General features: G+C 46.7%; 1 protein-coding gene across 1 annotated transcript in view; it reads right to left on the reverse strand.

The window, feature by feature from the left end:
- Nucleotides 1-22,569, reverse strand: part of GABBR1 (gamma-aminobutyric acid type B receptor subunit 1) — a 238,597-nt gene that overhangs the window by 94,862 nt on the left and 121,166 nt on the right. Inside the window, exon 3 of the mRNA XM_058167527.1 lies at nucleotides 20,311-20,389. Within this exon, the coding sequence (XP_058023510.1) occupies nucleotides 20,311-20,389 (79 nt within the window). The remainder of the gene's footprint in view (nucleotides 1-20,310; nucleotides 20,390-22,569) is intronic.

Below are 22,569 nucleotides of genomic sequence, written 5' to 3' on the forward strand. Positions count from 1 at the left end.
TCCAGGTCCAATTCAAGGTGATGTTTTTTACCTTTAAACAAAGCCCTATATGGCATAGCACCAGGTTTATCTGAGGGGCTGCTTCACCCCTATTACAGCTACTTGTCCCTTCAGGTCTGGCAGGAGAGGCACGCTGCGGGTCCCATCTGGTAAGGCAGTGATAGCTAACCTTTTTGCCGTCACGTGCCAAAAATGGGGGGAGTCACACGCGCGCGTGCCCACACCCATAATGCAATGTCCCCCGTGCATGCATGACACCCTGTTCCCCACGCATGTGTGATCTGTATGTGACGCCCCTGCCCCGCCCCGCGCATTCACGTATGAAATCTCCCCCCACAGCCCGTTTTGGGCCTGGCAGGCCTCCCTGAAGCCTCCTGGGAGCAAAAACAGGCTGTGGAGGGGTGTGTGTGCACCGCACCCCCTGCGGCCTGTTTCGGTGCGGGGGTGCACCTTTCCCCCACGCTCCCCATCCCCTCGTGCATGTGCGCACGTCTCCCGCATGCGCCCTGCCCCCGAGACCCAAAAATCAGCTGGCTGGCAGGAGGCCTGTGAGCATGCACAGTGGAGCTGAGCTGGGCGATGGCTCGCGTGCCCACAAAGAGGGCTCCATGTGCCACCTGTGGTACGTGTGCCATAGGTTTGCCATCACGGTGCTAAGAGTTCCATGTGACAGTACCCAGGCGTGACCTTTTCTACCAGGGCACCCACTCTCTGGAACAGGGGTCTCCAACCTTGGTCCCTTTAAGACTTGTGGACTTCAACTCCCAGAGTCCCTCAGCCAGCTTTGCTGGCTGAGGGACTGTGGGAGTTGAAGTCCACAAGTCTTAAAGGGACCAAGGTTGGAGACCCCTGCTCTGGAATATCCTCCCACTTGAAATGAAATGAGCCTCGACTCTTATGGTCAAAATGTGCTTTTTCAGGAAGCCTGGTAATCGGGTGCCTACATGCTCTTTGTACTGTATGTAAATATCTTCCCTCTCACGGTCTGACTTGTTTTATCCATTTTTATTCTTTTCATGGGTTCACCAAATGTTTTAATTACCGGCTTTACTGAGCAGCGCCTGGTGAAATGGGCAGCCTTGTAACCTTAGCCAATAAAAATAAAATAAAAATAAGTGCGCTGGACCCGGATCACACTTTGATTAAAAGCACAAAAAGTAGGCCAAGCTGGTTTTTCTCTCCCCCCCCCCCCCTTATCCCTTGTGAGCCTGGCTCGCTTATAAGTACAGATGGGTAGATATTCAACAGGTAACAACCGAGGAAAGGAAATAGCTTCCTCTTTAGAATATCTACTTATTATTCAATGGCTGAATGGCCCTGGAGCGCCGATGGAGAAGAAGAAATGACAGATTTGTGCAACTGAAGCGGCATATGTAGATAATTGTCTCTGCAGCTCTCATCTTTTCTATACTCCGAGAAAGCACATCAGACATACCCAGCTTTTATGTGGGTCACCTCATCTATCAGTATTCGGAAGATGACTCTGGCTGGGAAGGAAAACATCAGACAGAGTGAAGCGCTCGGCTGCAGAGAACCGAGAAGGATGGACTGGGATAACCCTTCCCGGAATCCGCGCTGGTTTCAAGGAAGAGAGGACGCTTGCATTGATTCTCACTGTGACTTCACGTAAGTCCTCGACTTACGACCATAAATTGTCTGTTGCTAAGCAAGGCAGTTGTTAAGTGAGTTTTGCACTCTTTCACAACCTTTTTTTGCCACAGTTGTTAAGCAAGTCGCTCCAGTTGCTGGCGGAGGAAGGTTACAAATATTGATCACATGACCCTAGGTAAAGGTAAAGGTAAAAAGGTTCCCCTCGCACACACGTGCTAGTCGTTCCCAACTCTAGGGGCTGGTGCTCATCTCCCTTTCAAAGCCGAAGAGCCAGCGCTGTCAGAAGACGTCTCCAATGTCATGTGGCCGGCATGACTCAACGCCAAAGGCGCACGGAACGCTGTTACCTTCCCACCAAAGGTGGTCCCTATTTTTCTACTTGCATTTTTTATGTGCTTTCAAACTGCTAGGTTGGCAGAAGCTGGGACAAGTAACGGGAGCTCACCCCGTTATGCAGCACAAGGGATTCGAACCGCTGAACTGCCGACCTTTTGATCGAGAAGCTTAGCGTCTTAGCCACTGAGCCACCTAGGACAGTGCAATTGTCATAAATACATGCCAGGAGTCAAGTGCCCAAATTTTGATCATGTGACCATGGGGATGCTGCAAGGGTCGTAAGTGTGAGAAATGGTCATAAGTCACTTTTTTCAGTGCCATTGTGACTTTGAATGATCACTAAATGAATGGTTGTAACAGTTCATTTAATTAAGTTACAACGGCATTGGAAAAAAATGACTTATGACCGTTTTTCACACTTATGACCATTGCAGCATCCCCATGATCAAAATTCAGATGCTTGACAACTGACTCACGTTTATGATGGTTGCAGTGTCCCGGGGTCATGCCGGATCGCCTTTTGCGACCTTCTGACCAGCAAAAGTCAATGGGGAATCCCAGATTCGCTTAACAACCACATTGCTAACTTAACAAATGCAATGATCCACTTTTAACAACTGCGGCAAGAAAAGTCGTACAATGGGGCAAACTCGCTTAACAAATCTTTCACTTGCTAACATCAATTGTGGTCATAACTCGAGGACTACCTTTATAGTGTCGCTACCAGAGTAACACCTGGTAAGGATGATGGGCTACTATGGGAGTCTAGTCTGGGTGATGGAATTGGGGGCTTCACCTTGCAGCTACAACTCTGGCAACTACATTTTTATACACCGTGAATCATTCATTTAGAGCAGGGGTCTCCAACCTTGGCAACTTTAAGCCTGGAGGACTTCAAGTCCCAGAATCCCCCAGCCAGCTTTGCTTAGAGTCCAGGAAAATAGAGTCTTAGAGTCTTAGAGTCCAGGAAAATAAAATCTGTCACTACCTCCATTTCTTCCCCATCTATCTGTCAGGAATTGAGAGGGCTGGATGTCATGATCTTAGTTTTCCTAATGTTGAGTTTCAAGCCAACTTTTGCACTCTCCTCCTTCACCCGCATCAAGAGGCTCTTTAGTTCCTCTTCGTTTTCTGCCATTAGAGTGGTATCACCTGCATATCTGAGGTTGTTGATATTTCTCCCGGCAATCTTAATTCCAATTTTTGATTCATCCAGCCCCGCCTTTCTCATGATGTCCTCTGCATATAAGTTAAATAGGCAGGGCAATAGTATACAGCCTTGCCGGACTCCTTTCCCAATTTTGAACCAATCAGTGGTTCCATGTCCAGTTCTCACTATTGCTTCTTGACCCGCATACAGGTTTCTCAAGAGACAAATAAGATGGTCTGATACGTCCATCTCTTTAAGAACTTGCCACAATTTGTTGTGATCCACACAATCAAAGGCTTTAGCATAGTCAATGAAGCAGAAGTAGATGTTTTTCTGGAACTCCCTAGCTTTCTCCATGATCCAGCATATGTTTATCCCTTTAAATATTGATTTTTAAAAATATTGTTGATTGTGCTTGATTTCCTTGCACTTAAGTATAAACATTTTTTTAAAAAAAGAGATATCTCAATATACTCTGCCTTTGATTCTATGAAGATAAAAGGCAGTGCAAAATTACCAGAAAAAGAAAAAGTACTACTATTTGGCTTATGTATTTCCTTTGAGGTTGAAACCTTCTGTATCTAGGTTTTTTTTTTTTTTAAAAAAGCAACAATAACCCTTGATTACTATAGCTAAAAATATGCTTTAATAGAGCAATCCTATGCTCTGCTCAAAATGCTTTTACAGCAGAATGCTCTGACCTTGCCAAACATCCTGTAGGCAGGGACAAAGCTGAAAAACATGCCAAATTTATTTCTATGATTGTTGGTTGGTTTGTGGGGGGGGAAAAACAAACTTCTTCCACAGTAAGCAATGATATTATTTATAGAATCTTCAGAACACAGAAATGTAGAGTTAGAAAGAACTGTAAGGATCATCTAGTCCAGGGGTCCCCAATGCCCGATCTGTGGCCCATTGCCAGCAGTGGTGGGATCCTTCCAGTTTAACAACTTTCCAGTTTAACAACCTTCTGCGTTAGTGCTAGGGAATTAAAACAGCTAAGGTACGGCAATCCACTCTGCCGCGCTAATAGCTGCGAAGATAAAGGTAAATAAACCGCAGGGGCGGCCGGGCCCAGCTGATTGTTGGAGCGAACCGGTTTGTTCCCAGCTGATCGTTGGAGCTACCGGTTTGCCCAAACCAGTAGAATCCCACCCATGAGTGTCAGGCTGTAGCCCGTTTGGGCCACGGTTAGTGGTGGCGAGCATGCCTCTGTACACATGAAGCTGCATTTGTGAAAGTGGCATGCAAGTATGAAACCATTCCCTCCCCCCCCTCTCCACTGGCCTGCCAAGTCAGAAAGGTTGGGGACCACTGGGATGCTGTAGTGGAGCCTCTTCTTCAAAGCAGTGGAGAACCCCACCAATTCCACAGGGAAAAGGCTTACTCCTGTAGAGATCTTACCTTCACAAAGGTTTTTTTTTATTGTCTATAAATAATAATCAAGGGCCTTGAAATAACAGGAGTCACTAGAAACTTCAGAAGCTTTGTGACAAGACAAATGACACGATAGAATACAGCTGCCAGACCCAACTGTGGAATGGGGTAACTCGCCTTGGCTCTCTTGCCACAGTTATCTAGCCATAGCTGACTTGCCACGGCCAACTTGCCATGGGACAACTCAACATGGCCAACTAGCCATGGGACAATTCGTCATGGACAATTTAATGCAGGATAACTCAAGAGAGATTGAAGTAGAATTGCAGCTCATCCCAGCCTTGAGGACTTCTAACTTGAGAAGATTCAAACCTAAAGCAAGACTAGGCCCACTGCAATTTTTTTGTCCCTCTCTTGAGTTATCCTGCATTGAATTGTCCCATGGTGAGTTGGCCAGAGTGAGTTGGTCTCGGTGAGTTAGACACAATGAGAAGGTCAGAGTGAGTTGACTGAGGCGACTAGTCCTAGATCTGTAGCAGTTATAACATTATAACTGGGCCGGTTTAGCTCAGGCTGGTAAGGCCTGTTATTAAGAACACAAAGCCTGCAATTACTGCAGGTTCGAGCCCGGCCCAAGGTTGACTCAGCCTTCCATCCTTTATAAGGTAGGTAAAATGAGGACCCAGATTGTTGGGGAGGCAATAAGTTGACTTTGTAAAAATATACAAATAGAATGAGACTATTGCCTTATACACTGTAAGCCGCCCTGAGTCTTCGGAGAAGGGCGGGGTATAAATGTAAACAAAAAAAAAATTTAAAAAAAATTATAACATTAACAGAGTTGGAAGGGACCTTGGAGGTCATCTAGTCCAACCCCCTGCTTACACAGGAGACCTATACTAGGGATTCAAACCACCGAACTGCTGGCCTTTCTGATCAACAAGCTCAGCGTCTTAGCCACTGAGCCACCTAGCCAGGCTGATGAGACTAGGAGAGGTTAATATCAAGAGGGGAATCTTCGAAACTCACTATCACAACTATTGTTATCAGTGCATTGATTCCTCTGTCAACACTACTGAACAGGTCTTGCTCATGGCTATCAAACATCAAAAACATCTGCCAGACTATACTTTGCATGGATGTTCTGAAGCTGTATGGAAAAGCACCCTTGCCATCAGCATGGAAAAAATAGTGAACATTGAAGATGCTTTATGGAAATGAGATCAAAAGTCTGGTTGAGGAAGAACACTGTAAATACCTGGGCGTCCTTCAAACTGACAACATCAAGCACACCGAGGTCAAGAAGAAGATTAAAGGGGAATTCATCATGAGAGAGTGAAGAAGATCTTATAGTCCAAACTCAGTGGAGGAAATATTTTCAAGGCAATTTACACCTGGATAATTTCAGTCATTAGGTACACAAATGGAATAGTAGACTGGATTTAAACAGAACTAAAAGCCCTGGGTAGGAAGACCAGAAAAATAATGACAATGAATCATGCCTGTCACACAACTCAGCAATTTGACAGACCCTACTTACCAAGGAAAATAGGTGGGCGTGGAATGTTGCAAGTACATCAGACAGTTAAAGAAGGAAAAAGGGCACTGGAAGAATATCTGAAGGACAGTGAAGAAGATGCATCCAAACCAGTAAAGCATGAAGGCTTACTGAATACCGGAGAGACCAAACTGGTGTCCAAGAAAGACCAAACAAAGAACAGAAAGATTTGGCAAGGCAAAATATTTTACATGGCCAGTACACACATACAGCTAGTAGGCAAAGCAGATAATAAGATCTGATAATGGCTAAAATAGGAAGGTTAAAGAAAGAGGCAGAGGGGCTAATTAAGTGGTAATATCCAGCAGGTTCTGGAGAACCAGTAGCGGAAATTTTGAGTAGTTTGGAGAACTGGCAAATACCACCTCTGGCTGGCCCCAAAGTGGGGTAGGAATGAAGGTTTTGCAATATCCTTCCCCCAGGAGTGGGAAGGGAATGGGGATTTTGCAGTATCCTTTCCCTGCCACACCCACCAAGCCACATCACGCCCACCAAGCTACGCCCACAGAACCGGTAGTAGAAAAATTTGGATTTCACCACTGGGCTAATTGTGACTGCACTAGACCAGGCCTTAAGAATGAATGCATTCATGGCTGAAATTCTGCATCCAGGTTTGTTACAAAAATGTTGCTGAGACATTGGAAAAGGTGCAGAGAAGAGCAACTAGGATGATAAAAGGCCTGGAGACTAAAACATATGAAGAATGACCGCAGAACCTGGATATGGCTAGTTTAGAGAAAAGAAGGGGTAGCAATGACAAAATAGCATTGAATAATGCTATTCCAGTATTTGAAGGGCTGCAACAGAGAAGAGGGGATCAACTTATTTTCCAAAGCACCTGAAGACAGGACAAGAAACAATAGATGGAAACTAATCAAGGAGAGAAACAACCTGGAATTAAGGAAAAATTTCCTAACAGTGACAACAATTAACCAGTGGAAGGCTTGATTTCAGAAGTTGTGGGCGCTTCATCACTGAAGGCTTTTAAGAAGAAACTGGATAGCCACTTGACTGAAATGATATAGGGCTGTGATGGCGAACCTATGGCACACGTTCCACAGATGGCACGCGGAGCCCCCTCTGCAGGCAGGTGAGCTGTTGCCTACCTCCGCTCCACCGCGCATGCACGTGGAACTCCTCCCAGCAGACTGATTTTTAGGTCTCTGGCGCGGAGGTGGGGCGCATGCAGGAGATGCGCACACATGTACAGGGGTCTCATGAGCATGTGCAGGGGCGGGAGGGAGTCTCGCATGCGTGCGCAGAGGGTGGGGGGAGCGCAGGGGGAGTGGTGCATCCTCCAGTGCCAAAACGGGCTGCAGGGGGTGCGGCGCACCCCCCCTCACTCCACGGCTTGGTCCCAGTAAGCTTCAGGGAGGCTTGCCAGGCCCAAAACAGGCTGCAGGGGTATGTGAATTGCATTATGGGTGTGGGCACATGCACGTGCGACCCCTCCCCACACACTCCCCCCATTTTTGGCATGCGAGCAGGTGGTTGGACTAGAACAGGGGTGTCAAACTCAAGGCCTTGGAGCCGGAGCCGGCCTACGGGGTGCTTAGATCTGGCTCACAGGGCTGTCTTGGAAATAGTGAAGGGTCGGCCTGCGGTGCCTCTGCCAGCAAAAACAGAGCTTGGGAGGGCCATGGGCAGCACTCCCAAGCTCCAAACTCCCAACCCTCCGGTAGAGGGTTGCAGGAGGCTGTTGCAGCAGAAAACGGAGCTCTGTTTTTGCTGGCAGAGTGCTTGGGCCACCACAGGCACCCTCGACCCGAGTGACATAGAGCTGATCATGCCCATCCCACCCCCATCCCCAGGTCAAACACAACCCTAATGCAGCCCTAAATTAAATCAAGTTTGATACCCCTGAACTAGAAGATCCCCAAGGTCACTTCCAGCTCTGTTATGAATGATGGGAATTGAGTAGCTAGCAATACACAGCAAAAGCTGCCTCTTCTAAAAAAACTGGGAAAAGCAGTGGATCACTTAGTTATCTGCTGCAGTAAGATCTCACAGACTGACTACAAACAATGCAATAACAAAGTAGCAACCCTGATTCATTGGAATAAATGCAAGAAATACCATTCGCCTGAAAGCAAGAACTGGTGGGATTACAAAACAGACAAGTAATAAAAAAATGAAGAATCTAAAGTGCTCTTGGATTTTAGGATTCAAACTTGACAATTAACTGCGATATAACACCCCAGGCTTAACAATCGTTGATTAAAAAAAAAGATATAGATGTTGCAGTATCTAGAGACAGCAGTAAAGAAGAGAAAGTACTGGAGAAAAAAATCACAAAATATGATGACCAAATGGAAGTAGAATAACAATGGCAAAACAAGCAAAGGTACTAATTGTAATTGGCACCTTGAGCGCAATTCCAAAAAACATCTGCCAGACTATACTTTGCATGGATGTTCTGAAGCTGTATGGAAAAGCACCCTTGCCATCTGCATGGAAAAAATAGTGAACATTGAAGATGCTTTATGGAAATGAGATCAAAAGTCTGGTTGAGGAAGAACACTGTAAATACCTGGGCCCTTCAAACTGACAACATCAAGCACACCGAGGTCAAGAAGAAGATTAAAGGGGAATTCATCATGAGAGAGTGAAGAAGATCTTATAGTCCAAACTCAGTGGAGGAAATATTTTCAAGGCAATTTACACCTGGATAATTTCAGTCATTAGGTACACAAATGGAATAGTAGACTGGATTTAAACAGAACTAAAAGCCCTGGGTAGGAAGACCAGAAAAATAATGACAATGAATCATGCCTGTCACACAACTCAGCAATTTGACAGACCCTACTTACCAAGGAAAATAGGTGGGCGTGGAATGTTGCAAGTACATCAGACAGTTAAAGAAGGAAAAAGGGCACTGGAAGAATATCTGAAGGACAGTGAAGAAGATGCATCCAAACCAGTAAAGCATGAAGGCTTACTGAATACCGGAGAGACCAAACTGGTGTCCAAGAAAGACCAAACAAAGAACAGAAAGATTTGGCAAGGCAAAATATTTTACATGGCCAGTACACACATACAGCTAGTAGGCAAAGCAGATAATAAGATCTGATAATGGCTAAAATAGGAAGGTTAAAGAAAGAGGCAGAGGGGCTAATTATGGTAATATCCAGCAGGTTCTGGAGAACCAGTAGCGGAAATTTTGAGTAGTTTGGAGAACTGGCAAATACCACCTCTGGCTGGCCCCAAAGTGGGGTAGGAATGAAGGTTTTGCAATATCCTTCCCCCAGGAGTGGGAAGGGAATGGGGATTTTGCAGTATCCTTTCCCTGCCACACCCACCAAGCCACATCACGCCCACCAAGCTACGCCCACAGAACCGGTAGTAGAAAAATTTGGATTTCACCACTGGGCTAATTGTGACTGCACTAGACCAGGCCTTAAGAATGAATGCATTCATGGCTGAAATTCTGCATCCAGGTTTGTTACAAAAATGTTGCTGAGACATTGGAAAAGGTGCAGAGAAGAGCAACTAGGATGATAAAAGGCCTGGAGACTAAAACATATGAAGAATGACCGCAGAACCTGGATATGGCTAGTTTAGAGAAAAGAAGGGGTAGCAATGACAAAATAGCATTGAATAATGCTATTCCAGTATTTGAAGGGCTGCAACAGAGAAGAGGGGATCAACTTATTTTCCAAAGCACCTGAAGACAGGACAAGAAACAATAGATGGAAACTAATCAAGGAGAGAAACAACCTGGAATTAAGGAAAAATTTCCTAACAGTGACAACAATTAACCAGTGGAAGGCTTGATTTCAGAAGTTGTGGGCGCTTCATCACTGAAGGCTTTTAAGAAGAAACTGGATAGCCACTTGACTGAAATGATATAGGGCTGTGATGGCGAACCTATGGCACACGTTCCACAGATGGCACGCGGAGCCCCCTCTGCAGGCAGGTGAGCTGTTGCCTACCTCCGCTCCACCGCGCATGCACGTGGAACTCCTCCCAGCAGACTGATTTTTAGGTCTCTGGCGCGGAGGTGGGGCGCATGCAGGAGATGCGCACACATGTACAGGGGTCTCATGAGCATGTGCAGGGGCGGGAGGGAGTCTCGCATGCGTGCGCAGAGGGTGGGGGGAGCGCAGGGGGAGTGGTGCATCCTCCAGTGCCAAAACGGGCTGCAGGGGGTGCGGCGCACCCCCCCTCACTCCACGGCTTGGTCCCAGTAAGCTTCAGGGAGGCTTGCCAGGCCCAAAACAGGCTGCAGGGGTATGTGAATTGCATTATGGGTGTGGGCACATGCACGTGCGACCCCTCCCCACACACTCCCCCCATTTTTGGCATGCGAGCAGGTGGTTGGACTAGAACAGGGGTGTCAAACTCAAGGCCTTGGAGCCGGAGCCGGCCTACGGGGTGCTTAGATCTGGCTCACAGGGCTGTCTTGGAAATAGTGAAGGGTCGGCCTGCGGTGCCTCTGCCAGCAAAAACAGAGCTTGGGAGGGCCATGGGCAGCACTCCCAAGCTCCAAACTCCCAACCCTCCGGTAGAGGGTTGCAGGAGGCTGTCGCAGCAGGAAACGGAGCTCTGTTTTTGCTGGCAGAGCGCTTGGGCCACCACAGGCACCCTCAACCCGAGTGACATAGAGCTGATCACGCCCATCCCACCCCCACCCCCAGGTCAAACACAACCCTAATGCAGCCCTAAATTAAATCAAGTTTGATACCCCTGAACTAGAAGATCCCCAAGGTCGCTTCCAGCTCTGTTACGAATGATGGGAATTGAGTAGCTAGCAATACACAGCAAAAGCTGCCTCTTCTAAAAAAACTGGGAAAAGCAGTGGATCACTTAGTTATCTGCTGCAGTAAGATCTCACAGACTGACTACAAACAATGCAATAACAAAGTAGCAACCCTGATGCATTGGAATAAATGCAAGAAATACCATTCGCCTGAAAGCAAGAACTGGTGGGATTACAAAACAGACAAGTAATAAAAAAATGAAGAATCTAAAGTGCTCTTGGATTTTAGGATTCAAACTTGACAATTAACTGCGATATAACACCCCAGGCTTAACAATCGTTGATTAAAAAAAAGATATAGATGTTGCAGTATCTAGAGACAGCAGTAAAGAAGAGAAAGTATTGGAGAAAAAAATCACAAAATATGATGACCAAATGGAAGTAGAATAACAATGGCAAAACAAGCAAAGGTACTAATTGTAATTGGCACCTTGAGCGCAATTCCAAAAAACATCTGGAGCAGCACTTGAACATCAACACTGACAAAATTACTACTAGTCAATTGAAAAATTGTGGCTTTACTTGAAACAACTTACATCTTGCAATTATTGTTAAACAATAATATCTACAACAACATCTGCCTAACCAAGGTCCGTAAGTAGTGCAGTACTCAATGGATAGGCAAAAATGCCAGATCAAATCTAAACATCTGGCTGACTGTGTGATCAACCATAGTATATTAAACTTGTTTACTGCTTGACTCTCAAAAACTCAAGAGTTATGCCTATGCCATTCTTGTTTTGGAAACTCTGGCTACTAGAGCCACGGTGGCACAGTGGTTAGAATGCAATATTGCAGGAAACTCTGCCCACTGCCAGGACTTCGATCCTGACAAGCTCAAAGTTGACTCAGCCTTCCATCCTTTAGGGCTGGGTCAAATGAGAACACAGGATGCTGACATTGTAAACTTTTTAAAAAAAATTTGAATTTATATCCCGCCCTTCTCTGAAGACTCAGGGCGGCTTACACTTGTGTTAAGTAATAGTCTTCATCCATTTGTATATTATATACAAAGTCAACTTTTATTGCCCCCAACAATCTGGGTCCTCATTTTACCTACCTTATAAAGGATGGAAGGCTGAGTCAACCTTGGGCTTGGTGGGACTTGAACCTGCAGTAATTGCAAGTAATTGCAAGCAGCTGTGTTAATAACAGACAGACTTAGTCTGCTGAGCCACCAGAGGCCCTGGTGTTTAGGGAGGGCTGTAAAACACGATGAAGTGGTATATAAGTCTAACTGCTATTGCCGCTTTTGCTCTCTGGCATCTTCAATTTTACAACTTTGCCAATTATTATACACATCATCTTGCCCATGTTACTGCTCATGGTATCTTTTTCTTTATTACTGGATCTCATTTTATATAATATTAGATTTAACTTTCCGGTACTCTGAACTTCATTCTATTTATTTATACCCTACCTGTCATACTACAATGGTCCAGGTAGTGTAAGAAGTTATCATCTTTGTTTTAATACAGCAAAAAGAGAATAATATAAAAGCATCCAAATACAATAATAAGAGATACAATAATTAACATAAGTATGTAAGCCTCGCCACACTGGAATGAGCCAAGGCCCATTGTAGTTGACAATGGTCAGACATATGCCTCTAGGCAGTGGTGGGATTCAAATAATTTAACAACCGGTGATTTCTTCCAACAAGCAGTTCACCAAACTGTTCAGAAAGTTAACAACCGGTTCTCCCGAAGTGGTGCGAACTGGCTGAATCCCACCACTGCCTCTAGGGTGTTCACAAGGAAGAAGAATAGAATAGAATAGAATAGAATAGAATAGAATAGAATAGAATAGAATAGAATAGAATAGAATAGAATAGAATAGAATTCTTTATTGGCCAAGTGTGATTGGACACACCAGGAATTTGTCTTAGGTGTATATGCTCTCAGTGTACATAAGGAGAATAAAATACATTCATTGAATAAAAAGATACAACATTTAGTGATAGTCAAGGTTACTAATAAGTTATCAAATCATACTAGGAAACAAATAAAAACAATATCTGTTAAGTTCGGGAAGTAACGAGGCTGGAGACCAGGGTAGTGACAACAGCTCTTTAATATAGGGTGAACCCAGCAACCTGGCTGGGGAAAAACAACCCTTTATATACTGTTTAACCGGCGGCTTCAACCAATCAGCAACGTGCTTGTTTCCCGCCAAAATATTTAAAGATACATAACACTCCTCCCCTCCCAGAAAACACTTTACCACTATTTACATATTATTTACATGTTATTTTTCGACGTAGTCACGCAAATAACCTGGGCGTCTCCTGATTCTTTCGGACCTGCGCGGTTCAGTCCTGGGTGGTGTTTTGAGTTGGTCGGAGGGGCTGTTTTCTCCTCCCAGCTCTTTCTCTAGGCCATCGGGCCCTGGATTACTTGCAGACTCTTTTTCTTGGCCATCCGGCCTTGGATTACTTTTAGAGTTTTCCCTGCTGTTTCCATTGGGAACCTGATGGCGTCGCTGGACCTCCGGGACCTCAGCTAAGTCTTGCGCCTCCCCCGGGTTATGGTCTGCTGTGGGTTCAATATATGAGTGGTCATGATCTGTCTCTTTTAGCTCGGGTTGTTCAGCTATTCGTTTCCTTATCTGATCTATGTGGCGCCTCCATACTCGGTTGTCTTTTAACTCAACTAAGTATGATTTTGGACCGGTTGCTTTTATGATTTGCCCTGCTAGCCAACTTGGGCCGTCCCCATAGTTTCGGGCCCACACTCGGTCGCCTATGCCCATTTCTCTCGTTTTTTTCCAGTTCCCCCTTGTAGCCCTCTGGTGTGTAATGGGGATTCAAACGGTCAAGTGGGCACCGGAGCTTCCGTCCCATCAATAATTCGGCTGGGCTTCTGCCTGTAGCAGTGCTGGGGGTTCTATGTTGAATGGCCAGAAAGAAATCTATCTTTGTCTGCCAGTCACCTGGCTTGAGCCTGGACAATGCCTCCTTAGCGCTCCGGACGGAACGCTCTGCAAGGCCATTCGACGCAGGGTGGAAAGGCGCAGAGAGGGCATGTCTGATGCCCTCATCAGCCAAGTATTCCTCAAACTGGGCTGCCGTGAATTGCGGGCGTTGTCGGACACCAGAGTGTCAGGCAACCCGTGGGTTGCGAATAGGTGGCGCGGGCTGCGATTACTGCCTCGGCTGTCATGGATTTCATGAGGATGATCTCCAACCATTTAGAGAAAGCGTCGACAACCACTAGGAAGGTTTGGCCGTGGAAGGGCCAGCAAAATCAATGTGGATTCTTGACCAGGGCCCTTGGGGTTTTCCCATTCCTGACTGGGGCCGTTGGAGTAGAAGGCTATAGGGGCTTCTGTGCCGTTTGGAAGTCTGTGGCTGAGCACAGCCCCACCCGTAAGGGAGGCATCGCAAACCAGCACTAATGGCAATGAGCTATGATACTGGATGAGCAGGCTATCGCCGAGAGCAGGTTTTTACTGCTCGAAAGCCCTACTTTCCGACTTTCCCAAGACCAAACAAAGAACAGAAAGATTTGGCAAGGCAAAATATTTTACATGGCCAGTACACACATACAGCTAGTAGGCAAAGCAGATAATAAGATCTGATAATGGCTAAAATAGGAAGGTTAAAGAAAGAGGCAGAGGGGCTAATTAAGTGGTAATATCCAGCAGGTTCTGGAGAACCAGTAGCGGAAATTTTGAGTAGTTTGGAGAACTGGCAAATACCACCTCTGGCTGGCCCCAAAGTGGGGTAGGAATGAAGGTTTTGCAATATCCTTCCCCCAGGAGTGGGAAGGGAATGGGGATTTTGCAGTATCCTTTCCCTGCCACACCCACCAAGCCACATCACGCCCACCAAGCTACGCCCACAGAACCGGTAGTAGAAAAATTTGGATTTCACCACTGGGCTAATTGTGACTGCACTAGACCAGGCCTTAAGAATGAATGCATTCATGGCTGAAATTCTGCATCCAGGTTTGTTACAAAAATGTTGCTGAGACATTGGAAAAGGTGCAGAGAAGAGCAACTAGGATGATAAAAGGCCTGGAGACTAAAACATATGAAGAATGACCGCAGAACCTGGATATGGCTAGTTTAGAGAAAAGAAGGGGTAGCAATGACAAAATAGCATTGAATAATGCTATTCCAGTATTTGAAGGGCTGCAACAGAGAAGAGGGGATCAACTTATTTTCCAAAGCACCTGAAGACAGGACAAGAAACAATAGATGGAAACTAATCAAGGAGAGAAACAACCTGGAATTAAGGAAAAATTTCCTAACAGTGACAACAATTAACCAGTGGAAGGCTTGATTTCAGAAGTTGTGGGCGCTTCATCACTGAAGGCTTTTAAGAAGAAACTGGATAGCCACTTGACTGAAATGATATAGGGCTGTGATGGCGAACCTATGGCACACGTTCCACAGATGGCACGCGGAGCCCCCTCTGCAGGCAGGTGAGCTGTTGCCTACCTCCGCTCCACCGCGCATGCACGTGGAACTCCTCCCAGCAGACTGATTTTTAGGTCTCTGGCGCGGAGGTGGGGCGCATGCAGGAGATGCGCACACATGTACAGGGGTCTCATGAGCATGTGCAGGGGCGGGAGGGAGTCTCGCATGCGTGCGCAGAGGGTGGGGGGAGCGCAGGGGGAGTGGTGCATCCTCCAGTGCCAAAACGGGCTGCAGGGGGTGCGGCGCACCCCCCCTCACTCCACGGCTTGGTCCCAGTAAGCTTCAGGGAGGCTTGCCAGGCCCAAAACAGGCTGCAGGGGTATGTGAATTGCATTATGGGTGTGGGCACATGCACGTGCGACCCCTCCCCACACACTCCCCCCATTTTTGGCATGCGAGCAGGTGGTTGGACTAGAACAGGGGTGTCAAACTCAAGGCCTTGGAGCCGGAGCCGGCCTACGGGGTGCTTAGATCTGGCTCACAGGGCTGTCTTGGAAATAGTGAAGGGTCGGCCTGCGGTGCCTCTGCCAGCAAAAACAGAGCTTGGGAGGGCCATGGGCAGCACTCCCAAGCTCCAAACTCCCAACCCTCCGGTAGAGGGTTGCAGGAGGCTGTTGCAGCAGAAACGGAGCTCTGTTTTGTTTTTGGGCGCTGGAGCCTTTCTGATTGCCTTGACCTTGCTCTCAGTGGGGTGAATTCCTTTCTTGTCTATTCGGTAGCCCAAGAATTCGACGGATTCTACCCCTATCTGGCATTTGTTCACTTTAACCTTTAGTCCGCCTGACCGGAAAATGCCCAGAACCTTTCTCAGACGCTCCCCCAATTCCTCTATGTTTTCTGCTGATATCAATACATCATCAAGTAGGAACTACCCTGGGAGCCCTTGCAGAAGTCGTTCCATTAAATTTTGAACAGCCCTGGTGCCACACTCACCCCAAATTGTAATCGGGTACACTTGAATGCCCCTGTGAGTTACAATCGTTTGGGCTTCGCTGTGTTGGCGCTCACGGGCAGTTGTTGGTAGGCTTGAGCCAAGTCTAACTTTGCAAAGACTTGCCCTTGCCCCAAAGAGTGCAGCAAGTGTTGCACCACGGGAACCGGGTAAGCGCTTTTCTGTAAGGCTTTGTTTAGCGTCGCCTTGTAGTCAGCGCAGATTCTAATTGACCCATCTGGTTTTACTGGGGTGACGATTGGCGTCTCCCACTTTGCGTGATCGACTGGCACCAAAATCCCCTGATTTATGAGCTTATCTAGCTCCTTGTCAATTTTAGGTTTAAGGGCAAAAGGGACTCTCCTTGCCTTTAACCTAATGGGAGCTACCTGGGGGTCTAAGTTGAAGGAAATAGGGGTCCCCTTGTACTTGCCCAGGCAGTCCTTGAAGACATCTTCGAACTCGTTCATGAGTATGTCTTTCAGGTTACAGTCACTTCTGTAGATGCCAGTCACTCCCATGCCCAGTGCACGAAACCAGTCTAGTCCCAACAAACTAGGCAGGGTCCCTTCGACGATCGTGATGGGCAGGGTCTTCTTGTGTGGTCCGTACTCGACTCGGACAGAGGTGGTCCCTCGAACAGGGATGCGATTCCCTTGGTAGTCGTGACTCGTAGCGTTGTGTTTGCAGGTGGCGCCGCGACTGATGGCAGTGACTTCGCCAAAGTGTCCCAGGACATGATGGTGATCGCTGACCCGTGTCCACTTCAGTCGGCACCGTACTTCTTCTATTTTGGGTTTGGTGAAGATCTTCTTCTCCACCGGGTTGAGGCGCGCCTATGACCACAGTCGTTTGGTTTGAATCGCGCCTTTTTGTTTGAGCCAATCGCGGGTCGCCTTGCCGATCCAGCTCTGATTGGCCGATTTGAATTTTCGGCGGGAAGGTTGGGGAGCTCGACAGACTTGAGCTAGGTGCCCTTCTTCTCGCACCGCCGACATGTTGCGCCCTTGAACTTGCAGTGTTGGCGCTGGTGTTGACCTCCGCAACTTCCGTGATTCGTCCCGGTCCTCTTGCCCGTTTCTCGGTTCGACAAACCCTTCCTCATCCTCACCATCAGATTCGGTTTGGATCTCTTCTGGTGCACCGGGTTGACTTTGTGCTCGCCTTTGGTGTGAGAGGCTTTTGCAGGGTCTCCGCCGCTTGGGTGGACATTTCATGCGCCTGGCTTCGCCCAGGGCGTTTGCCAGCATCAGATTGCTTTTCGATAGCAGCCGCCCGCAAACGCATGTCTCTGACCCCTGATGAGTTGCTCCAGCAGCACCTCGTCCAGGTCTCGTACCCACAGTCTTTGGAGGCTTTCAGGGCGGCCATGTAGTCGCCGATGGATTCGCCTCAGCTGTCGGCGCCTCCAAATTCAAACCGCCGACGATTTGGACGGCGTTGGTGCGAAGTGGTTTTTTAGTAAGGTTTGCAGAGTTTGCCACGATACCGATTGTATCGGCGTTGGCTCTGCCAGGGCTTCCGCGATGTCGATGACCTCGGGACCGCAGTGGCTCAAGAAGTATGCCCTTTTGCGGTTGTCTGGAACTCCTTGCAGTTCGTTGGCTTCTAGAAAGCTTTCGAAACGGGTCATGTACGTTCCCCATTTCTCTCTAGCTGGGTCAAACGGCGCGGGCGGAGTGTAACTGGCCATCTCCGCGTTTCTGCCCTGTGTTTGCTGGGTTCGGTTCTTCCGTGCTTCAGCTCGGTTCTGGTGCTCCTTAGCCTCGAAATCCCATCCTCGTCGCCAGTGTTAAGTTCGGGAAGTAACGAGGCTGGAGACCAGGGTAGTGACAACAGCTCTTTAATATAGGGTGAACCCAGCAACCTGGCTGGGGAAAAACAACCCTTTATATACTGTTTAACCGGCAGCTTCAACCAATCAGCAACGTGCTTGTTTCCCGCCAAAATATTTAAAGATACATAACAATATCATTGAAAGATACAAGCAACATGGTTATAGTAACAAGTGGGAAGAGATAGATACTAGCAAGGAAGAGAAGAATAATAGTAATACTAATTTAATCTTAGTAAATTATTTGACAGTGTTGTGGGAATTAGTTAAGCAGAGTGATGGCATTTGGGGGAAAACTGTCCTTGTGTCTAGTTGTTTTGTTCTTGTTCCGTGGCTACTGGTATTTGGAGCAGGCTGTCCCCAACTGAACCAAATCCTTGAGAGACCCATCCTTCATAGACTTAACAGAATAACAGAGTTGGAAGGAATCTTGGAGGTCTTCAACTCAAACCTCCAGCTCAAGGCAGGAGATCCTTTACCATCCTGGTCAAATGACTGTCCAGTCTCTTCTTGATAACCTCCAGTGTTGGAACACCCAAAGCCTCTGAAGTTGAGCTGCTCCACTTGTTAATTGTTCTCAGTGTCAGGAAATTTCTCCTTAGTTCTAGGTTTGTCCTCTCCTTGATTAGTTTCCACCTATTGCTTCTTGTACTGCTTTCAGGTGCTTTAGCGAATAGGTTGACACACACACCCCTCTTTTTTGTGGCAGCCCCTCAAATATTAGAAGATGCCACCATGCCATCCAGTGGTGAAATCCAAGTTTTTTTTACTACTGGTTATGTGGGCGTGGCTTGGTGGGCATGGTGTGGCTTGGTGGGCGTGGCTTAGCGGGCTTGGCAGGGGAAGGATTTCCATTTCCACCCCACTCCTGGGGGAAGGATATTGTAAAATCCCCATTCCCTCCCTATTCCTGGGGGAAGGATATTGCAAAATCCCCATTCCCTCCCCACTCCTGGCGGAAGGATATTGTAAAATCCCCATTCCCTCCCCACTCCTGGGGGAAGGATATTGTAAAATCCCCATTCCCTCCCCACTCCTGGGGGAAGGATATTGCAAAATCCCCATTCCCACCCCACTCTGGAGCCAGCCAGAGGTGGTATTTGCTTGTTCTCTGAACTACTCAAAATTTCCGCTACCGGTTCTCCGAACTGCTCAAAATTTCCGCTATTGGTTCTCCAGAACCTGTCAGAACCTGCTGGATCTCACCACTGGTGCCATCTCAATCCCTCACCTCACCAGACTAGCCAGGATTTCTCCAGTCCTTCCTCCTCTTAAGTCCATCCAAGTCAGAATCCGTCACCTTGTTTTGTAGCAATAAATTCCACAAGTTAATGATCCATTAAGTAGGTCAGTTGCAGTATCATGAGCTTTCAAGGTCTGAGGTGAGTTCAATCCTTTTTTTAACATTATGGCACAGTCTCTGCATGAATTATCTCTACATGAAATACAGCAGCACAGATATTTACTTAACAACAAAAACAAAAGGATGACTAGAATTTTCCTGGTCTATTAGTGACGGCTCACAAGCAACCCATGCCTACTGGGGAATTGTCAAATTATAAGACTGAGGCAATTTCTAACAATGTATGCTGGTTTCTTGTTTAACCTTTCAAAAATACCAAATGGATGGAGGCTGATTGGGCCTCCATTAGAACCCCTGTTTTGCCTGCAGAAAATCCAAGCCTGATTGTCTTTGCCTGCGTACCTTGGAGGGCAGTGAGGTTGGTGAACCAGGAAAAGGAAGGCCCTCTTTCCACCATCTTCCCTCCATCACACATGACTCAGAAGATTCATTTGGGTCTTTTTTTTAAAAACCAACGTTAAGACGTTTTAAATATAAAGATACCCTGTTTCCCTGAAAATAAAACCTCTCCGGATAATAAGCCCAATCGGGCTTTTGAGTGCATGCGTTAAAATAAAACACCCACATCCCAAAAATAAGACTTCCCCAAAAATAAGACCTCCCCGAAAATATTTAAATGCACGTGCAGCCAGTCCCCGCCATTTCCTCTGGTTAGGGTTAGGGAGACAGAGCTGGAAATCAGGTAAGATGGCAAGAGGAGCCCCATCTTGCTCCATGCGCCTCAAAATAATAAGACCTCCTCGAAAATAAGGCCAAGCGCTTATTTCGGGGTTCAGAAAAATATAAGACAGGGTCTTATTTTCGGGGAAAACACAGTATTGTTTTGAGCAGAGCTTAGACAGGTATTGCACGCTAGAGAAACAGTAGCATGTTGTCTTAGATCAGAATGTACCATCTTGGGGGTATGCACAACACAAGGAACTGGAGTGCCCAGAGAAAGAGGCCCAAGAGCAGAAGGAGGAATCTTACCTTCTGTGATATTCAGATGGACTGCTCCATGGCCAGGTTGTGATATCGCCAGCAAACTCACCACAAGGAAAAACGGCATCTGGGGATAAGAGGAAAGGTAATGTCCATACAAGGATTACACCACAGGTTTAAGAGAATAACAGAGTTGGAAAGGACCTTCTAGTCCGACCACCACCCCTTCTCAAGCAGGAGACTCTACACCAGAGGTGCTATTCAGCAGGTTCTGACTGGTTCTGGAGAACCGGTAGCATTAATTTTGAGTAGTTCAGAGAACCAGCAAATACCACCTCTGGCTGGAGCCATAGTGGGATGGGAATGGAGATTTTGCCATATCCTTCCCCCAGGAGTGTGGAGGGAATGGGGATTTTGCAGTATCCTTCCCCCAGGAGTGGGGAGGGAATGGGGATTTTGCAGTATTCTTCCCCAGCCATGCCCACCAAGCCACACCCACAGAACCGGCAGTAAAAAAATTGAATTCTACTACTGCCCTACACCATTTCAGACAAATGGACGACCAAGCTCTTCTTGAAAACCTCCAGGGATGGAAGTTGATTGCTCCAAGATGATCATGTTGGGGATGATCATGTTGGGGATGGGGATGGGGAAAAACAGGCTGCGACTCAACCCCTCCAAGACTGAGTGGCTGTGGATGCCGGCATCCCGGTACAGCCAGCTGATTCCATCGCTGACTGTAGGGGGCCAGTTATTGGCTCCCATGGAAAGGGTCCACAATCTAGGCGTCCTCCTGGATGTACGGCTATCCTTAGAAGAACATATGACGGCCGTCACCAGGGGAGCTTTTTATCAGGTTCGCCTAATACGCCAGTTCCTTCCTAGACCAGGATTCCTTATGCACGGTCACTCATGCCCTCGTCACTTCCCACCTGGACTACTGCAATGCTCTCTACATGGGGCTCCCCTTGAAGAGCACCCGGAGGATCCAATTGGTCCAGAATGCTGCTGCGCGGGTAATAGAGGGAGCACCTCGAGGCTCCCATATAACACCTCTCCTGCGCAAGCTGCACTGGCTTCTGGTGGTCTTCCGGGTGAAATTCAAGGTGTTGGTTACCACCTTTACGGCACTCCATGGCATAGGACCGGGTTACTTACAGGACCACCTGCTGCCACCAATTGCCTCCCATCGACCAGTGCGCTCCCATAGGGAGGGCCTCCTCAGGTGCCATCGGTCAGACAATGCTGACTGGCGACCCCCAGGAGGAGGGCCATCTCTGTGGGGGCTCCTGCCCTCTGGAATGAGTTGCCTCCAAGGATACAACAACTCCCTGACCTCCGGACCTTTCGCCGCGAGTTAAAGACATTTTTATTTCATCGCGCAGGGCTGGCCTAATAGTTTTAATGGGGGTTTTTGCTAGAGTTTTTAATTTTTTGCCAAATTGAATTAGTTTTTTAAACAAAATATGTTTTTAACTTTTGTTTTTTATTCAAAAAGTTTTACAGAAAAAAATTTTTCCCTTCCCCCTCCTCCCCTCCCTTCACAACCCCTCCCCCGACTTCCCAGAACGAGCACAAGGTAAAGATAAAACAAACATATGCTAAAAAAATTTCGTCCCAACTTAATTATACCCCTACAATCATCAATTCCTAACTTCCCCCGAAAACAATCAAAAATAATACATCATAATCATTCAAAAACAGTCTGATAACTCTTAGTCTGATATCTACTTTGAATATAGTCAATCCATTTTTTCCATTCCTTTAAGTATCTTTCTTGCGTATTGTCTTTCAAAAAGGCTGATATCTTCGCCATCTCAGCCAAATTGGCAACTTTCAATATCCATTCTTCTATTGTAGGTACTTCTTTTTTCTTCCAGTATTGTCCTATTAGTAATCTTGCTGCTGTTATTAGATTTAAAATCAATTTAGTCTCAATTACTGTACAGTCCGTAATAATTCCCAACAAAAAAATTGCGGCAGGAACTTTATCTTCTTTTTCAAAACATTTTGTAAAATCCACCAAATTTTTATCCAAAAGGCCTTTATATCCTTACAAGTCCACCAAATATGAAAATATGTAGCATCATCACAATTACATCTCCAACATTTTGCTTGCATATCTGGGTACATACACGATAATTTCTTAGGATCTAAGTGCCATCTATAAAACATTTTATAAAAATTTTCCCTCAGATTCTGTGCTCATGTGAATTTAACATTTCTAACCCAAATTTTTTCCCAAGTTTCCAATAATATTGGCTCCTGAAAATTTTGTGCCCACTTTATCATACAGTCCTTTACCAA

The sequence above is a fragment of the Ahaetulla prasina genome, chromosome 2 (assembly GCF_028640845.1).
Source record: "Ahaetulla prasina isolate Xishuangbanna chromosome 2, ASM2864084v1, whole genome shotgun sequence".
NCBI lineage: Eukaryota > Metazoa > Chordata > Lepidosauria > Squamata > Colubridae > Ahaetulla > Ahaetulla prasina.